General features: G+C 36.1%; 1 protein-coding gene across 4 annotated transcripts in view; it reads left to right on the top strand.

Annotated features, from left to right (window-relative positions):
* The window catches only part of SMAD1 (SMAD family member 1), a 73818-nt gene extending 50605 nt beyond the window's left edge, over positions 1-23213 (top strand). For all 4 annotated transcript variants that reach the window (XM_021666718.2, XM_012453994.3, XM_012453995.3 and 1 more), the window contains 5 exons: positions 4047-4304; positions 6741-6857; positions 10807-11028; positions 17874-18130; positions 21855-23213. In XM_021666718.2, the coding sequence (XP_021522393.1) occupies positions 4047-4304; positions 6741-6857; positions 10807-11028; positions 17874-18130; positions 21855-21998 (998 nt within the window). In that variant the 3' untranslated portion in view covers positions 21999-23213. The remainder of the gene's footprint in view (positions 1-4046; positions 4305-6740; positions 6858-10806; positions 11029-17873; positions 18131-21854) is intronic.
* The last annotated feature ends 289 nt before the right edge of the window (positions 23214-23502 follow it).

Genomic DNA, 23502 nt, shown 5'->3' with positions numbered 1-23502 from the left:
GAATGTATTGTTTTGACTTTAAAATCATGTTAATATTGTCTGTATTTAAAAAGTAAAATCAACAAGAATGAGAGAGGAGAACTCCTAAAACTTAAGTGCAAACAGCAACAAATGTATTCAAATTAACTAATAGGAGAAATTGAACAAAATTTAAAATTAATAAAATAACACTGAAGAGGGAGATGAATCCAAGTAAATTTTGAATGAATTTGAATGAACCCAAGTAGTTTGTATACAAATTTTTTTTTAAAGAAAGTAAACCCCAAACTTGTCTTAGTAGGTTTATTTTATAATTTCTGAAATTTTTTCAATGTATTATAGAATTAAGCACATTCATAAATACTTTAATGTTGGTAGCCAAGGTTCTCACTGTTGAAGTAAGGAGATAGAGATATGAAATAGAGAAAGACAAATGAAAACCCTATGGAGTTGGCTTATGCTTGGATATAACAGCATAACTCAGTTTCCAATACACACATGCACAGACACAGGGCTTAGAATCAGTGTGACTCCAGTAGACATACAGAACACAGCCAAATCCCATATTTTGGTTTCTAAATACCATTCCTTACTAAAGGGAACAAGATATTACAAGGACTGGCTAAAAGGGAAGGTAAGAGATAAGCCTGTTGTTCCAAAAATTAACAAATACTAAAAAAATTGGGGCATGTTAAAAAGGCACAGGGACTAGCTTGAACAGGCACCAAATGGCCAAATCTAAGACAATATGACCATCAAAATGGTTAAGGACAGTAATAGATAATAGCCCATTGACTAAGACTTCATGAAGCCATACTGATGACTGTTACAGATAGGCATATAGATACATGAGAAGATGGAAAAGCACTTCCTCATATTAGAATCCTGACTAATAATGAAGGAATATGGAGTTAAAAGTCACCAGTTCGCAAGCTTTATGGCAAAAATTTATTCAAGCAAAAATGGATGCTAAATATAGGGGATAAAGCTTGATGAGGAACAGGATATTTTACACAGTCTTGTGGTATCTCTCACTACTTATTAATTACAAAAGCAAGGTTAGTAACTGTCTACCGTGGAAGAAATGCACAATACCTTAACCAGGGGATCAAGATTAATCCTCAAACCTGCAAACACATTGTGTGCTTCTGTATGTATGAACTGAGAAAGGAATAATACCTCTTACGTAGTAGTCTAACCAAAAATCTCAGAGTTTAATCACAGGGAAGCATCAGAGGGACCCAAATTGAGAAGTAAAATAACTACCTGTATTCAAAAATGTCAGTAGCATGAAAGCAGGAAGGGAAAAAAAGACACTGAAGAACTATGCCAGATTACAGGAGACAAAAGAAATACAGCAACAAAGTATAATACCTGATTCTACCTTAAGTCCTGTGTCAAGAAGTTGCTACATAGGACATTGTTGAGACAGTTGACAGACTTGGAATATGATTTTATATGAGATAAAATCATCAATGTTAAATTTCCCAAGTTTGATAACAAATGTGTATATGTAAGTTAATGTTCTTTTTGGGAGTTACTCTGAAATGCCATAGGGTAAAGGGACATGTATGTTACCTGCTCTCAGATGATTCAGAAGGAGTGTATATGTGTTCCAGGGCAGGGGAAGGGAAGAGAGAGAATGAATAAGTTAATGTGGCAAGATGTTAAAAATTGGTGAATCTGGGTAAAGGGTATTTAAGTGTTCTTTGTATTATTACAGTTTTTCTGTAAGTTTGAAATTATTTCAAAATAGGTTAAATTTTTTTAAGTTCATAGAAGGTTTTATAGCTGCCTCGAACTGGAAACAACCCAAGCACTGGGTTGATTTTCCCCCCAACCCAAGTATTTATTAGTGGAAGATAAAATTGTATCATCAGATAAACTGTGGTTTATACACATAACAAGATGCTACACACACAACATTGGATGAACGTGCATTGAGGAAGACGTATGCAGATCATTAGCTTGGAGAGCTGAAATACATTGCCCTTTGCTGTGGCTATTGGAAAGGCTGGTTCTTCCTCCCTGACTACCCCCATTTGCAAGTAGTAGGAAAAGTAAGTCTCCAGTTCTAAAACTGTTAGGAAACAAGAGCTGCTAAAACAGATGTTCGACTAAGTGTTACATGGGTGCAAAAGTTACTGTGGTTTTTGCCATTAAATGCAAAACCCGCAATTATTTTTGCACCAAGCTTCATAGACTCTGTGCATACGTGTTGTGGGAGGGAGGGGTCCTCTGAAGGATAGAGGAGATGAAGAATTGGTTCTAGCTGCTGTCTGGTGCTACGTTTGTGGGAAGGAGTTTAGGGGCCAATGTTTTCCCCTTTTAAGGCTAAAAATCATAATTGAGACCATAGCCAGATCCCTGTAAAAGGCACATTTGGAAATAGTAACTCAAGTTACAGCAACTAAAAGAAAAGGGAATGTTTGTCATTGCAAAGGTGATTGAAAGGTATTGGGCTGTTTTGGAATATAAATTTTTACTGGCATTGGGGATCCTTATCAGGAATGTTTCTTCGACAAAACAAAGGTATTTTATGGTTCAGATGACTATTGAAAGATAGACAAAGAAATTATGCTTTTAATGATTTGGTTTGGGAAGATTCCATCACCGTACTAAAAAATACATTTATTATATACTCAAAAGATTTGTTTCTAAAGAATCAAATAGGGAAGTCAACAAATCTGATGCTATGGTATTATGTAGGAGTATAAAATATAGCACATAAGAAATTTTAATAGTTTTTTTAAAAACCTATTTTTTAAAAATAGGTTTCAGCTCATAAAAAAGTGATAAAAAAGCAAGTTTCAGCTCATAAAAAAGTGATAATCCAAGTGTTAAGAGAACTTTTTACTGTAAAACTGATATAAATTATGCATAGATTCCCTGGAAAGCCCTCAGAAGTCTGCTAATTCCTAATGCCACTAAATATTGTTTCTTTGGGGAAATATAGTCTGATTCCTAACTACCAACAATAATTATAGGTTTTAAATCTCTCCTTTCTCCTCTCATGGAGTTTATAAAATGGGTTGTTTTTTTCTCTTCGTATCTGAGGCCACAGAGCAGGAGGGATTGCAAAGGCAAATATTAGAGTGTCCATCTGGTGACCCTGGCAGAGAAACTTAGGATCTAACCCTGGGATCTGGCTAGGGCTCTGTAACTGACTGTTAGCCAGCCCTGCCTTTCTAGGATAATTATATGTATAGTGGCTTTGCCTCAGGTGGTTTCTGGAGGTTGATGACGATGCCAATTATTAACTCCTTAGGTTCCTAACATAGAGCATTTAAGAGTGACAGGAGTTGTTTTCTTTACTTCTCAACAGGTGCCTACCTATTTGGCCGCCTTTGTACCTTGAGTTTTCAGTTCGCAAAATGTGGATTGTATAACCTATTTCTTCCTTGGCCTCTCAGCTGGTGTTAAGGATTATTGAAAAGTGGATAAGATTCTTAGAAAAAAGATATTTATAAAGTATGACTCCTAGAACAGGATACAACAAAAATCCACAAAATACCTTATATTTTATATAATTGACTATCTTCATGGCATTTAAGTTTTTTATGGCTCACTGATTTTACTTCTTCAGCTTTATTTACTGTACTGCTTTTTTATGTTAAACTAGGGTGTCAGCTTAAAACATTTGTGAATAATTCATATCATTCAATAAGGATTAACTGTTAAATGTGAATTCTTACCAGCAGGACTATGAAGTATAATTGTCAATGTTGATAAACAATTATGCTTTGGTTTTTAGTGAATGAAAAAAATTAAGAATGAGGGAACCTTAACACTTTTAACCTAAAAGATTGTATTTTGCCAACTTTCCTTGGGCAATTGGTGAATACTGCAAATCTCAGGCATATGTCATCAGTGATTCTAAAGGGATTGTATTTGTTCCTGCATTTGTTCCTGAGGGTAAAATTGCTTTTCATTTGAATGATGCTTTTGAGTTGGCAGCAGGGCAGGGATCAGATAATTTGTTGTCACAGATTTTTACTTTATTGTGATGTAATTATAGATCATCATTCTCATTTTTGTCTTTTCTCTTTTTCTCCTTCTTTTTCTAGTACTTCCTCCTGTGCTGGTTCCAAGACACAGCGAATATAATCCTCAGCACAGCCTCCTAGCTCAGTTCCGTAACTTAGGACAAAATGAACCTCACATGCCACTCAACGCCACTTTTCCAGATTCTTTCCAGCAACCCAACAGCCACCCATTTCCTCACTCCCCCAATAGCAGTTACCCAAACTCTCCTGGGAGCAGCAGCAGCACCTATCCTCACTCTCCCACCAGCTCAGACCCAGGAAGCCCTTTCCAGATGCCAGGTAGGTTGGAATGTTCAGTGTTGTTCTGTGGTCAGATCAGATAGTGTTATCACGGTGTCACAGAGAAGCTGGATCAACATGCAGTAGAGGGAGCTTTTCAGCCCTGGTATATGACACAGTGCTTCAGCACTTTTCAGATACGATTTTTGGAGAAAGGAGACCTCATAGCCAAGTAAGCAAATGTCTTATTTTATTTGTCAGGCACAGATGCTTGAATAAGCTGTATTTTTCCCTTCTTTTTAAAAGGTTTTGAAACAGCTGCATCCTTCTGGGAGTGGCATAATTGTTACAGTCTTGACTCTTGATAAAAAGAAAAATAGTATATTTACACATTTGCTCTTAGAACACAACCTCAATTAGCATCGTTTTCATACATGGAGAAACTCCTGTTGTAAGTGCAACCTCAGAAAAGATATTTCCTAAGGGATCACACCCCTACTTAATTAAATTTATTTAAATGATGATGTAATCCCAAGAAACACATACTTTAACAACAAAGGAATTAGAACAGAAGTACTGGAAACCATCTGCTTTTTCAACTTAGCAAACACAAAAAACAATTCTTTTTTTAGACATAACTAATGTTGTAATGGTTATCAAAATAAATGATTAATAAGGACATTTTATATTTTACAGGTTAATGAGCAAGCATCTCCAAAAAAAAAAAGTGCCAAATTCTTGCCAATAGACCTTAAGAAGCATACCCTAAACAAAAATGTACTTAACATCTATTAATGTTTTAGGAAAGGAAAATGACTGGGCACGTGTGTTTATTGGGCTGCTTGAAATTTTTTAAGTAAATTTGAATTTAGTATCATTGCTAGGCCTTCAAAAATTGACAAGTGGTCCACACTTATATTGCTTCATTTTATTTATGTATTATTATTTTCTTTTATTTAAATCTCATTTATTTCACATTGTTTTGTCTGTTTTTCACTCCAAAGCTGTTTGGGACGAGGGTTGGGAGATAGACTAGTTTAAAAATCAAACTCACGGGTGACTCCTGTCCACCTCACCCCCTTCCACCTCACCACTAACCTGTTTGATGGGTAGGTTAGTGGTGAGGAGACACATTTCAGAAGACTTCTGAGCAATGGCAACACAGAGTTGCCCCAAGAGTGAATTAAAGGTTATTGCTTGAATTTACACTTTGTTTCAGTTGTCAGGGATTAAGGTAGGCCAAGTAGCAGAAAAATGGAAAACAGTTGCAAGGGATGGGAGGAGGTGCTTGTAGGAATAGTAGAATAGTATCAATAACCTCTTGGTTATGCTGCTGCTGTAAGTTGCCAATGAAATTTTCACCAGCTTCTTGGCAGAAATTCATTGATTTGGGCTCAGAGGAGGCTTTTGGTCTTTATTCCTGGCTTGAGATAAAGCCAGGTGAGCCTTACAGCTGCAGGGAAGAGGCTGAATTAAAAGAAGCTGGAGAAAGGGCAAAAAAAGACATCCAGAGAAGGTCCCAGTAGTCCTGTCTCAGTACTGTGAGTCGTTGCTTGTTAGCAGCTGGATGTAAAGTTACTGGGTTGGGATTCAGCTGGAGAGTGAGTCTTGGAAATCACTGGGGCTCTTTGAAGGAACAACATGAGTTATTTATATTTGACAGTTGCTCTGAGTGGTCTTGATTACTTACCCAAGCATTCATGATTCCCTCAGGTAAAATTTTGTCTCCAACGCTCTGTCACATATGTTAGATGGGCTCATGATAGCTAGTGAGGAACTTGCTTTTGGGTAGAAAAGAATTATTTGTGAGAAACCTATACCCTTTGTCTTATGTTAAGAAAATGCAAGACTTGTGTTAGTATTCTTTGTTGAAAAAATCATGTTTGCCTCTTACTTGCCAGAAGAAACATATATACAAATTCTGAAGTAGAAGATAGCTGTGATAAACTGATTTATTTTCTTTTATTCTGTTACTAGGGATTTAAAAACTAGTGATGATTTAAATGGGTAGGGAGGATGTGGTCCTAACAGATTGCCTAAAGTCATGGAAAATTAACAGTTCAAATCAGTAGGCTATAATGAAACTCGGTAAATTTCCTAAAAGCCCATAGATTTAATGCAAAAGACCCTGAAGCTCCTTTTCTTAAGAAGTCCAGTGAAGTTTTCAGAGGTTTTCCTCTACCAGTGAAACTGAAATGTAGTGGTCCTCTCAAAGCAGAATAAAGTATGCTTAAAATACTCTTCTGATTGGATAGGCAAACAGCTTCTGGAACTGGCTTATAGTATAATACTTTTCCGCCCACTTAATTATCACAGAAATGCAAATGATTGTGGCATGATTAATACTTTTTAGAAATTGTACATCAAGGCCAGTGCCTGTAGTCGTTAGTCTTTAAATGGGGAGGTTGAAATGGCAACTTGATCTCTTAACAGTTTCAGTACAGAAGAGGATATGTGTTTAAGGGTTAAGAAATAACTTCTTTCAAAACTTTGTAGCTGATACGCCCCCACCTGCTTACCTGCCTCCTGAAGACCCCATGACCCAGGATGGCACTCAGCCGATGGACACAAACATGATGGCGCCTCCCCTGCCTTCAGAAATCAACAGAGGAGGTAAAACCAATTGTTACCTCTTCCCTTTCTTAGAGTCTAAAGTTTATCTGTCCAAATGTTACTTTCTCTCACAAATTTTTATTAGTCTTTAAAAAGAGACTATTATTTGAGAAAAATAGAGCCCAGTGGTAAGAGAAGCTCAGTAGAATTCCTTCAAGTCTTTCATTTAAAGAACAAATACACTGACTTAACTAATGAAGACCTGAGAATGATTTTGCAGTCATCTGTTTAGGTCTTTAATACTTATAATTTTTAACTGATGATGAAAATAATTTTTTTTTTGAGACTGAGTTTTGCTCTTGTCACCCAGGCTGGAGTGGAATGGCACCATCTTGGCTCACTGCAACCTCTACCTCCCAGATTCAAGTGATTTTCCTGCCTCACCCTCCTGAGTAGCTGGGATTACAGGCCCACACCACCACACTCAGCTATTTTTTGTATTTTTAGTAGAGATGGAGTTTCACCATGTTGGCCATGCTGAACACAAACTCCTGACCTCAGATGATCCGCCCACCTCAGCCTCCCCAAGTGCTGGGATTAAAGGCATGAGCCACTGCACCCAGCTGAAAAGAGTATTTTTAAATGAACAAAATGGTATTCAGAAACAATAAGCATAACAGTACTGAAGTAGCATTTCATTGATGATTTCCAAAGTTGGAAGTTGGTATAACTGGGCTGTCCAAAGGCTTTCTTTTGTAATTAAGATAGATATTCATAAACCTCATCTGTTTTTCAGTCCTTATGTATGTGTAACTACAACTGGAACAAACTAATAGCATTTCTTTCTTGCTGTTTGTTTCTAACTTTGTTACTAAAAGAAATTGAGGCACAAGTTTTTCCTCTTCTCAACCTGAAGAACTTGCAAGCAGAAATGAAAATTTCTTTCCCTCTTTAGTAAAGGGTGGGTCTTTGATTCCAGCACTGTATTATCCTTAGCAGTGCTGAATGGAGGATCGTTCTTCCAGCTCTACATGGGCAAGTAGAATAGACTTAAGTGAGCAGAGAACTCAGGTAAATAAGTCTGGTAGAATCTCTGAGAATTTGTTAGAATCCACAGCCACACTGGCAAATAAAACTGTTCCTAAATAACCTCTCATGAAAGAAGGTGCTTCACTGCTGCACTCAGCACATGGCATGGGTCATGCGATTTGTATAATGTTGATGCAAATTGACGTTAAAGTGCAATTTGATTACTAGGCGTGTCTTATTTCATTCTTAGTGCTTTTTTATTAAAATAGGAGTTGCTTATTGTCTGTATGATACATCATACAGTGGTAGCTGCATGTCATTATACATTTGTCCAAACCCATAGGATGTACACCACCATGAGTGAACCCTGATGTAAACTATAGACTTTGGGTGTAGGTCTATATGATGAATGTAGGTTCATCAGTTATAACAAATGTACGACTCTGGTGGGGTAGAGTCGTACATTTGTTAATGGGGGAGGCTAGGAAGGTGTAGGGGTTTCGGGGGGCATATGGAAAATTACTCTGCCATACGCTCAGTTTTGCTGTGAACCTAAAACTGCTCTAAACATCAATTTAAAAATTGGTGTTGAAGGCTGGGTGTCATGGCTTATGCCTGTAATCCCAGCTCTTTGGGAGGCCAAGGCAGGCGGATCACCTGAGGTCAGGAGTTCGAGACCAGCATGGCCAACATGGCGAAATCCTGTCTTTACTACAAATACAGGAGGGGTGTAGTGGTAGGTGCCTGTTGTCCCAGCTACTCAGGAGGCTGAGGAAAGAGAATCGCTTGAACCTAGGAGGCAGAGGTTGCAGTGAGCCGCGATTACACCATTCTACTGCAGCCTGGGCAACAAGAGCAAAACTCAGTCTCAAAAAAAATAAAAGTAAAAACAAAAATTAGTGATGAACTCAAAGGACCTTTCTTAGATATTCAGTGTAATAAATTGGAATGTACACCTTTTTAATCAGTATAATTTTAAAATCTTTTTTATTGGCTTCATATTTTATGGTTCTTGATTATCTCTTGAACATCTTATCAAACATAATTATAAGTCAACGAACACTCTCGTTGGGGGAAATAACCTCTGTCTCACACATCTGCGGAATTTATATTTGGGGACCAGGATAGCAGGAGAGAATAGGCACAGTACCTCACTATTAGGAGCATGTGGACCCGGTAACTATTGTTGCTAAGCCCAGAATGTCTGATTTCAGGAAACAGATCTTTAAATTGCTTTCAGATTTTTTTCATTTAAATAGCTTTAAATTTTTTTCCTTTTTAGTTTATAGTCATTTAATATTTTCATGAGAAAGGAATGTTGGCCATTTTTTTTGTTTTCCCCTTTTTTTTCTACTTTTCTTTAACCTTTGGTGATTTTCTTAGAGCAGGGGTCAACAAACAACAGCCCACAGGACAATTCAGCCCGCTACCTGTTTTTGTAAATAAAGCATTATTGGACCACAGCTGTATTTATTCATTACATATTGTCTGTGACTACTTTTGTGTTACAAAGGCAGAATTGGACAGTTGTGATAAAGATTATATAGCCCATAAAATCTTTCTGGCCTTTCACAGAAAAAATTTATCAACCTCTGACCTAGATGAATAGTATTTTGAAGTATCCTGATAGCTGATAAAAGCCTTCTGTTAAAATGCTGCAATCTGCTTTAAGATTTGTAAATCATAAGTTTTGTTCTTTGAAATATAGCAAATTGATATAGTAGAGTTGCTTAGCAAGCAGGGAAGACAATGTATGTTTTCAGCTAACTACTTAAGTAAAGCAACTAACTTATGTCTGGGCATTTTAATGAGTATTTTCCTTGTTTTTTTGGTGTGTGTGTGTATGTGTGTGGTGTGTGTTTTTTCTTATTGTTGTTCTGTTTTGTTTTGTTTTTACCAAATTCTAAAGTAAGTGCATTTTAGTATTTGTGGAATTTGATGTTAAGAACACAGAGGTGCTTCTCCCTTAGCAATTATAGCCTGGGCTTCTGATGTGGACTTTCTTTTCTTTCTCTTATTATTCTATACCCAAGACTTCATAAACCTCAGATCATTATATATTGGTTTGCTGGAAATACATGGTTTGTATTCCTGGAATCTCTAAAGCAGCGATACAAGAGGTTTTACTACAGAAGGAATTCATCTTTAAAACCTTTTAGTTTCAAATGTTTAGAAGCATGTTCTGTTTGGAGAGATTTGTTAGTCTTAAGAGATTTGACTTAACAAGCTGCATCCTGTCAGTAAAGTTGGGTAATTTCCATTGTTGGCCCATTCTGGGAATGGAGAGACAAAACACACCTGCTCTGCATGACTTAAAGCAAATATAAGGAAGTTAGCATGAAATCTGGATGAGAAAGATATGATTCATTCTGTAAGAATGGCCAGCTGGCAAGATTTCTTCCTGAGTTTGAGAACTGGAGCACCACTGTAGCTGTGATAGTTATTGGCGACTTAATATGAGGTAAAGTAACTTCTTATCAATAATTAGAAACTGATTTTCATTGCTTTGAAAAAGCATAGGCATACTTAGTCTTTGCCAAAACGAATTCATTTTTATGCCAGTACTTTTGGCATATTTCCTGTCTTCTATTGCCCTCTTCCCACTTATTTTTTCACTTGTCACTTTTTGTGTTTCTTTAAATGGTGAGTCAAAGTCTATAGTGGGGTGATTTCCATTTCTGCATATTACAGAGCAATTAGCATATTGTTAGTATTTGGCAAAAGTTGTTGCTATGCTTCCTTAGCTGGTGTTTTGGTTATCTGATAGTAATTGGAGAAAATTGTTTTCCATTAAAGGAGAATGTCATATTTAGTAAGAAGTACCTGCTTTAAACATCATAGAAAAACTGTATACATTATAATAGCAATTGCTTTTCCAATATCTTCATTCCATGATCCTGACCCAATTCAGCAATACGGTTTCAATTTTTGAGAGCCTGAGGCACTAACCTTGGTTGATAAGACATTTTCTTTCTTATAGATGTTCAGGCAGTTGCTTATGAGGAACCAAAACACTGGTGCTCTATTGTCTACTATGAGCTCAACAATCGTGTGGGTGAAGCGTTCCATGCCTCCTCCACAAGTGTGTTGGTGGATGGTTTCACTGATCCTTCCAACAATAAGAACCGTTTCTGCCTTGGGCTGCTCTCCAATGTTAACCGGAATTCCACTATTGAAAACACCAGGCGGCATATTGGAAAAGGTGAGTTTTTGCTTTAACCTCTTTCAGATGTTTTCAGTTGTGTCCCTGTTCCTCCAGAGCTGACTTAAAATCATTCCTCTACCAAACTAGTATAGCAAAGACCAGGTAATATTCACTTGCTGCAGTTTGTAAATATTTTTCCAGTTTCTTCCATCTGGAAGCTCTTGCAGTCAGTGATTTTTGTGCTCGATCAACTCTCATGATATTGAAATTAATTAGTTGAAATTATGATTTGCCATTTTAAGACTATTTTATTTGATATTTTGCTACAGAATAAATTGACGGTTAAAAAATAAATTACAACCTAAAATTAAAAGCAAATTAAACTTAATTGCTAATTGTATTTCAAATGAATACCGTAATTCAGTAAATAGAAAAGAAAACTAGATTCTAGCACAAACATCGTGCAAGGTGGCCAGATAGAACCCTACAGTGGTTGTCCCCCCACAGGGACACCAAATCGAACAACTATCCACATAAGAAAGCACCTTCATAAGAACAAGAAATCAGGCATGGATATATTTATAATAAGAAAAAGTAAAGACCAAAAAGCAAGCCTAACAAGTTACCAATATAGTATGTGACTATCCTCGGTCTAGGCTGAGTGGAGTAGATAGAGTAGGGGGAGGATTTCAAATAAATCCTGAACTCTTTTTAGTAAACTTGATTATTTCACAGCTGTGTGAGTGAAACCATTCTGAAACTTTCATATGTATTAAAAGATGAAGCAAATGACTAAATATGTGGATATTGTTGGGAGCCTGGGTTTCCACTGTGGAAAAATGGACATAGAAATGCAGAAGGTAGCAAAAAATAAACCCTATGAAGGAGGATGAAGGTATCAGTGCAAAATCCTGATTTTAATAATACATATGTGTATGCATGTTTATGTTCTCATGTATTATATATGTGTGTATGTATGCATATGTATATGCATTTTTACATGCATATAGTTGCTTATCTGCCTGCTGAAAGGGCCCAGAAGCATACATACCCAGTAGCAATAAGCACACCTAATGTTCAGATCATCATCTCTGTCTAATACCATGTTCCACTAAAAGGAACTAGGGCTCCTTGAAGAAATGGCTGATCCCTAGGCTTGGACAGGTAGGCACAGGAGGATCGTGGAGCATCTTGTTGTGGGAGAAAGTAAAGAAATAAAGAAATGCTTATGGAAATCATGGGGCATGCCTCAGGAGCCAACTTGGAGGGTCTTCCACTGGCCAACTCTCAGACAATTTGAGCTTCAAAATAACTACACTGATGAATTTTATTTTATTTTATGTATACATATACATAATTTTATTTCATTATATATTATCTATATTATATGCATTATATATGTATATGTGTGTGTGTGTGTGTGTGTGTGTGTGTGTATATATATTGACATGGAGTCTTCCTCTGTCGCCCAGGCTGGAGTGCAGTGGTGTGATCTGGGCTCACTGCAAACTCCATCTCCCAGGTTCAAATGATTTTTGTGCCTCAGCCTCCTCAGTAGCCAGGAGATTACAAGTGTGCACCACCACACTTGGCTAATGTTTGTTTACTTAGCAGAGTCTGGGTTTTACCATGTTGGGTAGGTTGCTCTCAAACTCCTGACTTCAAGTGATCCACCAGCCTTGGCCTCCCAAAGTGCTGGAATTACAGGCGTGAACCACAGCACCTGGCCTCAGTATAGTATTGAATTTTAAACCACTGAAAAAAAAAATGAATACATAAGTCCATACTTATAATAAATAAATAAGTGAATGGGGAAGGCTAATTGATAATGTAGAGTGAGTGCTAAAGTTTGAATATCATCATTTTGTAACCATCATAGTAAGGATCAGGCAAGAATCATCAATGGATGCTAAATATAAAGAAAATGTTTATGAGAATCGATATATTTGCATGGTCTTAGGAGTGTTGTCCCTCAAACTGCCTATTAGTACAAGGGAGAATAAAAAACATTAACTAAACAGTGGAGAAACTGTATCATTTGTATTTTAATTGTAATTGTATAATTGATGCCCTGTTTTGACTGGGGGATCAAAATTATCATCACCAATGAGAGACAGATGGGTATCATATATCTCCAGATGTCATACCTTGAGAAGGCGGTAACGTCACCTACGCAGGATTCCAGCTGAGAATGCAAATCCAAATCTAATCCTGAGGAAATACCAGACAGGCTCAAAGCAAGGAACATTCTATTAAAGAGGGTGAAGAAGGGGGACTAATTTTTCCAAAATACTATGTCAGAAGATACATAAAGATATGAAAATGTTCCAGATTAAAAGCAGTTAAAGAGATAGGACACCTGTATGCAATACCTGACCCTGGACATGATCCTATACTGAACAGGAGAAAAAATATACTGTAAAGGACATTATTGAGGTCAGCAGACAAATCTGGAATATGAATGGTAGATTAGACCAATGTATTTGCATTACCAACTACACTATGGCTATGTAAGAGACTATCCCTATTCTTAGGAAATACTTAAGTATTTAAGGAAGTGGTTCAGGAAGAAATTAGTACATAAAGATACCGGTCTACTCACCATCTATCTAAAACCTGTGTCACAATACATACGTACATAGACACACATGCACGGTGCGTGTGAAGCAGCAGCGTGGAGGGACGGCACAAGTGATCAAGCAGATGGAGTAAATTGTCACAGTAGACGCATCTGGATAATGATTATACGAGTTTTCTTTGTTCTGTTTTTCTTTGTTCCCTTTCAAACTTTTCTACAAATTTGAAATTATTTCCAGAGTAAAAGTATGAAACAGTGACCTACTGTGAAATTCAGAGCAGTGGACCAGGTTAAAAGATTATTTATTAGATGCTTAAAAAGCACTCAAGGTAAAGTGTAGCATTTACTCCTGAGGGTAAGAAAACTCCAACTCTTAAATCAGGAATTGATAGATATTTTCTTACATAATTAAAGGAAAAAACACTATACATTTAATAATGAAATGCTAGAACTTAGGTTCACAGCATACATAGATATTTTTCTGTGATCTGTAAACCTCTGAAATTGTATATAAACACAATTTTGCATACATTTGGGAGGGAAAGACATACTTTTCATTAAATTCTAAAGATGACTGTTATCCCAAAATAGAAAAAAAAAAAAAAAATGTATTTTGAGACATTTCCTCTTAAAACATTAAGAAAATAAGGATTCTTGGAATGCTGTTGTTCCAGATGCCCTGAGTAGTGTCCTCAAATACAGAATTATAGATAATGGAAATAAGTCAAGATTATCATTATGTGTAGATGATATGTTTGATTGGCAATATTCTTGGGATAGACTCTTGAAGTGAAATTAGTAGATCAAAATCTCTTGATATATTTCACCAAATTACTTTGCAAAAAGTAATTCCAGCACTTTGGGAGGCCAAGGCAGGTGGATCAGTTGAGGTCAGGAGTTTGAGACCAGCCTGCGCAATGTGGTAAAACCAGGTCTCTACTAAAAATATGAAAGTTAGCCAGGTGTGGTAGCACACACTTGTAATCCCCGCTACTCAAGAGGCAGAGGCACAAGTATCACCTGAATTTGGGAGGCGGAGGTTGCAGTGAGCTGAGATCAAGCCACTGCACTCCAGCCTGGGCGACAGAGAGAGACTCTGTCTCAAAATAAATTAATTAATTAATTAAAATAAATAAATAAAATTAATTTGCACTCCTACCAGAAGTATATGATGAGAGCCTTTCTCTTTTCATCCATGCCAGTATTATGATTGGACATTGTGCCTATCCAAATGACGTGATTGTTTATTTAGAAACCTCCATAGAATTTATCCTTTAAAAATTATGAAGTAAGTTTCCTTTAATCTGGTAAGAAAATATAAAGAAAGGGGAAATCTCCTTCCCAATAGCCACAGAAAACATCAATTTCTTGGAAATAATCTGAACCTGCAATATGTGAGAATTGCATGAAGAACCCAAATTTTACTGAGAGAGAAAATTTGAATAAATAGGCAGTCTGTGTTCCTTAAAGGGAAGGCTTAATATTGTGAGAACATTTTAAGCATATTCCATCTAATTTAATTTGTAGTTTAAAACAATTCAGAATCACAATGTAATTTTTTTTGAAAGTTGGAAAATGTATTCTGAATATTACCTTGAAGTTTAAACAAGTGAGGCTAGCTATATTTGTAAACAGAAAGTAAAGAAAAAATTATTGGCATTAGGGCTAATAAAACATTGTAAAACTATAAATAAATCAGTGTGTAGACAAAACAGAATGAGTTAAACTCAGACTATACTGTATATAAAAATATAATGTATGTTAAGTGAAGCATTACAAATCAGTAGAGTCTTCTAATGGTTCTGCAATAACAAAGTTAGCTTTTGGGTGAGGCTGGAAAAGAGAAACACTGACCTCATACTATATATGCAAACAGATTAATGAGTTGAATATTTTTAAAAAGGCAAACAATTAAAAACCTAGAAAAAAGTATACTTGATCAGAGAGGTAGAAATTTTCTAAGCATAATAAGCAACAAAGGATCATAAGAGGTTTGACTAAGATTGCAAACTTCTGTAGGTTAAAATTACGTCACAAACAAAATTGAAAGACAAAGGACTAACAGGGAAACAAATAAGACATAAAGTATTTATATCCTTCCTACATTAACAGTTCATTAAAAAAAAAAAAAATAGAACCCCAGTGAGATAAATAGGTAAGAAATGTGAACAATGAATTCACAAGAGAAACACAGATGGCTAATAAACTACAAGAGCATATCCAGCCTCACAGGCAAATTAAACAATCATTTGTCAGCTATAAATTAGGGAAATTTTGTTTTTGCTCTACATTCAAATTCAGTACTGGCACGGGTAAAATGAGAAAGGCATTCCTACACTGCTGGTGACAGTGTAAATTGATGCATTCTGGAAAGTCATTTGGCAGAGTGAATCAGCAGCCTTCCATCCAATAATTTAACTTCCAGGAATCTCTCCTAAGGATATTATCAAAAATTGTCCAGAGACATTTATCATGGCATTATTATAAAAGCAGAAAATTAATATCAACCCAGTGATCCACTAATGGAAGAATCATTTTATAAATGCTTATACAATCATGCAGATATATAAAATGTTTGAAAAGACATTTTAATGATACCTAAAACCTAATACAGTATATCAGACTATTAATATTTATTGCCGCTAAGTCACTAAAAAAGTGATAATATTTTCTGCTTCTTTATATTTTGATTTACTTTCTGATTTTTCAGAATGAAAATCTGTCATTTTTATTATCAGGAAAAATTAGTAGCATACACACTCTTAAATTGTTTTCTCTACATCAGGCCAAAAAAAAAATGGGCTTCTGCTCTAGCAGCTATTTAATTGTCATAGAAATTCTAACCATTGTATATACATATAAATACAACATATAATATTTTCTATGAGACAATAATTTAACCTTGACTAAGTCATACCAGAGTTACCTACAGTGTGGATCATTTCAACCCACATAGGATATAACGCTGTTGGGTGACCTGTATAAAGTCATCTTTCATAATGGTGTGGGGCTTTGTGAGAATGAGCTTTTTCCCCCTATTTTTCTTTTTTTTAAGGCAGGGTAAGACCAATTTCCTACACTTTAAACACTCTAGGTCTCACAGGAAGAAATTCAGAGCAGGTAGTAGTTTAGTGAGATCTGATTTTACACTTTATAGTTTTTTCTTTCCTCTTTTCTTTCCTTTCCTTTTCTTTTCTTTCCTTTTCCACTGGATCTTATGTCTTACAGCTCTTGTCAATACTTCTTCCACCTGTGGTTTTCCAGTTTCTCTACTTCTTTTTCTCCATCCTTCCCTCTCTAAAATTTTCCAAACATCTTAGCTGCAGAATAAATGCAAGAGCACTTTATATATAGTGAATACATAGCATCCAGGTTTTGTTATGCTATATTTTTAGAGTGGAAATACACTTTCAATATATGGCCAAATAGGGCATTAATCACTTACCAAAATGAAATTGCTATGCTTTGTTGTCGTTGTTGAAACAGGGTCTCACTCTGTCACCCAGTCTGTAGTGCAGTGGCATGATCACAGCTCACTGCCGCCTTGACCTCCTTGCCTCAAGCGATCCTGTCACCTCAGCCTCCATGTAACTGGCATACACCACTATGCCTGGCTAATTTTTGTATTTTTTTTTGTGGAGATGATGTTTTGCTCTGGTCTTGAACTCCTGGACTCAAGCAGTCTGCCTACCTTGGCTTCCCAAAGTGCTGGGATTACAGGCGTGATCCACTGTGCCTGGCCTATTGCTATTTTTAAAACGTTTTGTTATGTTATTTTCTAGAAACCTCCTAAATATTGTATTAACTAATACAGTTAACTAAGATTTTATCAGTCATACAGCATCCATCCCCAGTCTTTTTGGCACCAGGGACCAGTTTCATGGAAGACAATTTTTCCACAGAGTGTGGGGGAGGGATAGTTTCAGGATGAAACTGTTCCATATCAGATCATCAGGCATTAGAGTCTCATAAGGAGCATGCAGTGTAGATCCCTGGCATGTACAGTTCACAATAGAATTCATGCTCCTGTGAGAATCTGATGCTGCCACTGATCTGACAGGAGGTGGAGCTCAACCTGTAATGCTTGCTTGCTTACCCACTGCTCACCTCCTGCTTTATGGCCTGGTTTCTAACATGCCTCGGACTGATACTGGTCTGTGGCCCCGGGGGTTGGGGACCCATGTTGTACAGGACTTAGAGAATAGCTATCTAACTAGCCAAAGTTTAAATCCGTGTAAATTTAAGTTTCTGTGTTGAAGCTGCACAGATGCCTTTGAGCTATAAAAACTAATGATAACAAAATGATATGTTTGTCTTCCTACAGGAGTTCATCTTTATTATGTTGGAGGGGAGGTGTACGCCGAATGCCTTAGTGACAGTAGCATCTTTGTGCAAAGTCGGAACTGCAACTACCATCATGGATTTCATCCTACTACTGTTTGCAAGATCCCTAGTGGGTGTAGTTTGAAAATTTTTAACAACCAAGAATTTGCTCAGTTATTGGCACAGTCTGTGAACCATGGATTTGAGACAGTCTATGAGCTCACAAAAATGTGTACTATACGTATGAGCTTTGTGAAGGTAAGTGAGCCCTGACTCCTCCATTTAAGGTCTAATATACTTTTACTGATTTGTTTGTTGTTTTTTTTTTTTTTTTGGCAGTATATGAATCCGTATCCTCTTGATAATATGTTCATATTAGCTGACCTAACTATGCATTTTTAAACTTTAGCAAGAATGTCAATTTTTAGGAAAATATCATTGGAACATAGGTGTGCTTATATTAAATATCAAAAGCAGTAGGTTTTAATAGCCTTTTCCTTATTCAAATAGCACCGCTTTAGCTATTGTATTACCATTAGCATATGTCGTGTTATATATTTACCATATCATTTAAAAGATCAGTTGAATAAGCATATCTTCCTTTTCATTCTCGTTTTTAGTACTTTTATGATGGTAATGCTTGTTTTTGTTTCAACAGTAAGCAAGTGACTTTAATTTTGTAAAAATTAAAGTTCGTCGTATTGGAAGTTGTGTTTGGTCAGGTTTTTTTAGTGGTTTCAGTAAGCCTCGTGATTTTTTTATTATTCAAAAGTTACCTTGCCCAAGATAAATAGATGCCTTAGCTCAAAGATTGCATTGTAAGGTTTGATGAGGGAGAAGGTTAAAGACATTGCTCATAATAATTGATCTTTTTGCTGTCTCATCCTCTGCCTCTGAGAAATAAAAATGTTTAAGATGTCATTGAAATCTAAAAAACCTTAAATGTCTGATTAGATTTCATGAGTCAGTGACTTATTCTAGTAACTGACCTATCTCTGAATTCTCAAAAATAAATTTTATCCTCTGGTACTTTCAGAAACAAAACTAATTACATATTTGAGTGAGCCAATTACCTTTTATATCTTCTCTTCAGAAGCTCACCAAACTTGTTGTTAAACCTGTTTTGTAATGTGTTTATTACTGAGGATAATTTTGGACCTTTACTTGTTGATCATCCCTTAGATCATAGATATCTTTTCCTGAATATAATTACTTTTCCTACTTATTTAAAGCATCTTAGATTTTCAGTGTGTTCCCTCGGTGTTTTTGTTTTTTTTTTTGTTTGTTCGTTTGTTTGGCAGTGTACTTCAACAGCTATTTGTAGCTGAGTCTGGTGTTAAGAAAATTTTTTTTACCCTTTAAAGAGGTTGACCTATATGCTATGTACATAGGGGACTACAAAGACCTTTCTTATTCATTATTAACATGTGCTGTTTAATTTTTGTCTTAGCATTTGGCTCAAATGATTTTTAAAATAAGAACAGTGACCTGCCAGAAGTGTTTTTTGTTTGTTTTTATTGGTATGGAGGAAAGAACAGCTCTAGAGAGTTGAGATGCAGTTTCCAGTTTTTTTCTACCATTCTAACTGTATGATTAAGGCACAGATTTTGTCTCTGGTTCTTATGTTTATCATCCTTGAAATGGAGGTGGATGGAGTTGAGAACTATGGTAATTATTTTTAAGGTCCCTCAGTGAGTCTATTATTATTGAAGGATCACTCTAGGTGAATTTATGACTTTAATGTTCCAATTAGCTTTCTCCTCAAACTCATTTCTTATTGATTACCCAATCAATTTTAATTATTTTACTTTTGTACAGTTTTAATAATTTACTTTTACACAAGTAAAAACACCCTTTACACTAATAAAAGGTATTTATAATACAAAGTTATGCATTCAAAATTTATTAGATTTCATTCATTCAGCAGATACTTTAGCACTATTTCAGAGAAGTAATACAAGGATGAAAAAGCACCTAAAGTCTCTATCTTCAAGATCCTTATGTTCTAGTATATCTTTAATTATAATATGATAAGCACTAGAATCGAGAGTTATACAGTATATAATGAGCTTAGCCTGGAAGTTGGATTTAGAGAGCTAAAGATAAATATTATTTAAAAATTCTGCTGAATGTTAAAGAGAAGTTGTTTATCATATATTAGCAACAAAAAATTTGCACACAGTTTTTACAAAATTGTTCTTTATGATAAGGACTACATACTTTATCCTCTCCCATTCAGCATTTTAAAGGAATTATAATAGAACATTTTACTAAACAATAGCCAATCTTGTGCTGTTTTTAAGATGATCATTTTTGGATGTTAACATAAAACATATTTTATAAATTATTAAACTCACCTATGTCTGAAACTCTCCTGTGTCTGAAAATTCCAAGTCAGTTCAACTGAACATGTGTTTATTGAGCTTCTGCTTTCTATTATTATGCCATATATTGGAGGTAAAGATAAATTCTTGCCTTCAAAGATCTTGTTATCTGATGGAGGAAACCTGCACATAAACCTGTAAATTAAATTTAGGAGTTTGTTTATATTTACAAATGCATGGTATACCTACATCTATATATATATGTAGTTCATATAGGTTCTGATGTTGAGATAGTTTTCTTTTCTTTTTTTTGAGACAGAGTCTTCCTCTGTCTCCTAGGCTGGAGTGCAGTGGCATGATCTCAGCTCATCGCAACCTCCACCTCCCAGGTTCAAGCAGTTCTCCTGCCTCAGCCTCCCAAGTAGCTAGGATTACAGGCTGCAACGCCACCACACCTGGCTAATTTTTGTATTTTTAGTACAGATGGGGTTTCACCATGTTGGCCAGGCTGGTCTTTAACTCCTGACCTCAAGTGATCCACCCACCTGAGATGTCTTGCTCTGTTACCCAGCCCAGAGTGTAGTGTTGTGATCTTGGCTCACAGCAACCTCCCCCTCCTGGGTTCCAGTGAGTCTTATGCCTCAGCCGCCCGAGTAGCAGAGATTACAGGCATACACCACCACCATGCCCGGCTAATTTTTATATTTTTAGTAGAGACGGGGTTTCGCTATGTTGGCCAGGCTGGTCTTGAACTCCCGACCTCAGGTGATCCGCCCATCTCGGCCTCCCAAAGTGGTGGGATTACAGGCATGAGCTACTGCGCATGGCCCCAGATATATTTCTTAAAACTACTGGAGTAGGTAGGTAGCACAAATAAATAGAACCCAGCCTTCTCTAATACTCCTCATGAAACAACAATTAGAAGATTAATCAGAATATCACATTCATTGTCCACCCACACCAATGAGTTTTTGATGTTTGCAGTAGCAGTTACTTTTCTCTTTTTCATAGTGACTTTATTCTGTAGAACTGTAGTATCTTAATGCAGTCGATCTGGCAAGCTACCTTCTTGTACAAATGAATGATAGAATGTATTGATTGATGGTAATGGCTGGGTGTCAGTAATAGCTTTTTGGATACTTGAATGTACTCCTGCCTGTTTTGCTTAGAGATTGAAAGATCAAGAGCTGTGTGTTGATAGAAGGACTTTCAGTGGCTAAGTAGGGAAGAAATTGAATGTCAGTCTGTCTAGCATAGCTTTTCCTTATTTTCTTGATGATAAAATGAGAATTTAACAATAGCTATTACATTACTATCAGTAATGTAATGGGCAATGACAATTACAGTTTTAAAGTGTCTTTATTAAGACAGCTTTATAATGTATTTTAAAACCTTCATTCCTCAAGACCAGTAATTCTTATTGGAATCCATGGATGGACCCTGGGGAGCTAACATCCATCCCTTGAATTGCCTGCCCAATTATGTGTGTGTTTATGCATGTGTGTGTTTATGTGTGTTTTTTTCTCCCCGGGGATGGGGGGCAAGGGGGAAAGATGCATAGCTTTAATCAAAGTCTCTGGTTATGTAAACTCTTTTTACTTAATAAGTTTAACCACTGAATTAAACAAGTTAAATGACCTCCAGTATGTTTTTCCTAGGGCTGGGGAGCAGAATACCACCGCCAGGATGTTACTAGTACCCCCTGCTGGATTGAGATACATCTGCACGGCCCCCTCCAGTGGCTGGATAAAGTTCTTACTCAAATGGGTTCACCTCATAATCCTATTTCATCTGTGTCTTAAATGGCCCCAGGCATCTGCCTCTTGAAAACTATTGAGCCTTGCATGTACTTGAAGGATGGATGAGTCAGACACGATTGAGAACTGACAAAGGAGCCTTGATAAATACTTGACCTCTGTGACCAACTGTTGGATTCAGAAATTTAAAAAAAAAAAAAATCTTGGTAACATACTGTTGATATCAAGAACCTGTTTAGTTTACATTGTAACATTCTATTGTAAAATCAACTAAAATACAGAGTTTTAGCAGGATTTTGTGTATAGTTAAAGGGGAGATGGCCAGGCCAGGGACAAATTATCTACTAGAAAACAGTCCTAAGAGATTCTTTTGTGTTTGGCACTTTAAGGTCATCATTGGGCAGAAGTTTAGCATTAATAGTTGCTCTGAAACAGGTTTAGAGCCCATGTTGAGTCTTCTTTTCATGGGTTTTCATAGTATTTTTAAACTATTTGTTTAGCAACGGTTTTGTTTGTTTAATAAAGGTTAATCTTGATGATATACATAATAATCTTTCTAAAATTATATACTGACCATACTTGCTGTCAGAATAATGCTAGGCATATGCTCTTTGCTAAATATGTATGTACAGAGTATTTGGAAGTTAAGAATTGATTAGACTAGTGAATTTAGGAGTATTTGAGGTGGGTGGGGGGAAGAGGGAAATGACAACTGCAAATGTAGACTATACTGTAAAAATTCAGTTTGTTGCTTTAAAGAAACAAACTGATGTCTGAATTTTGCTGTGTTTCCATTTTTTTTAGAGATTTTTATCATTTTTTTCTCTCTTTTGGCATTCTTTTATCTCTTCCTCTTCAAAAAGCAGTGCTGCAGCTGGTTAATTCATGTAACTGTGAGAGCAAATGAATAATTCCTGCTATTCTGAAATTGACCGCCTACATGTTTCAATACCAGTTATATGGAGTGCTTGAATTTAATAAGCAGTTTTTATGAAGTTTACAATACAGAAATAGGCTTTAATTTTCAAGTGAATTTTTTGCCAAACTTAGTAACTCTGTTAAATATTTGGAGGATTTAAAGAACATCCCAGTTTGAATCCATTTCAAACTTTTAAAATTTTTTTGTACTATGTTTGGTTTTATTTTTCTTCTGTTAATCTTTTGTATTCACTTATGCTCTCGTACATTGAGTACTTTTATTCCAAAACTAAGTGGGTTTTCTCTACTGGAAATTTTCAATAAACCTGTCATTATTGCTTACTTTGATTAAAAATTTGTCATCTCCTTTGTTCACATACTAGATTTTAGGATCAGTAAAGTTTGCTACTCTTCTGGGAGTTTTTTCTCAAATGTCTTCCACCCAACATGAGCGAAATTGCTAATACACTGGAGCATGAAGAGACCGGAGCCAATTTAAATCACAAAAGAAAGGGCATGTTCACCTTAAAAAATTAAGAAAAACTACCAAAATCTAAATGTATAAACTTTTTAATTTTAGGAATTACAACAGCAACACTTTTTGGTTAGTACCATGCAGTCAACCAAAGTA

Source organism: Aotus nancymaae, unplaced genomic scaffold (genome assembly GCF_030222135.1).
Source record: "Aotus nancymaae isolate 86718 unplaced genomic scaffold, 86718_ANA_hifiasm-v0.15.2.pri h1tg000033l, whole genome shotgun sequence".
Lineage (NCBI taxonomy): Eukaryota > Metazoa > Chordata > Mammalia > Primates > Aotidae > Aotus > Aotus nancymaae.
This window is presented reverse-complemented; position numbering and strand designations above follow the sequence as displayed.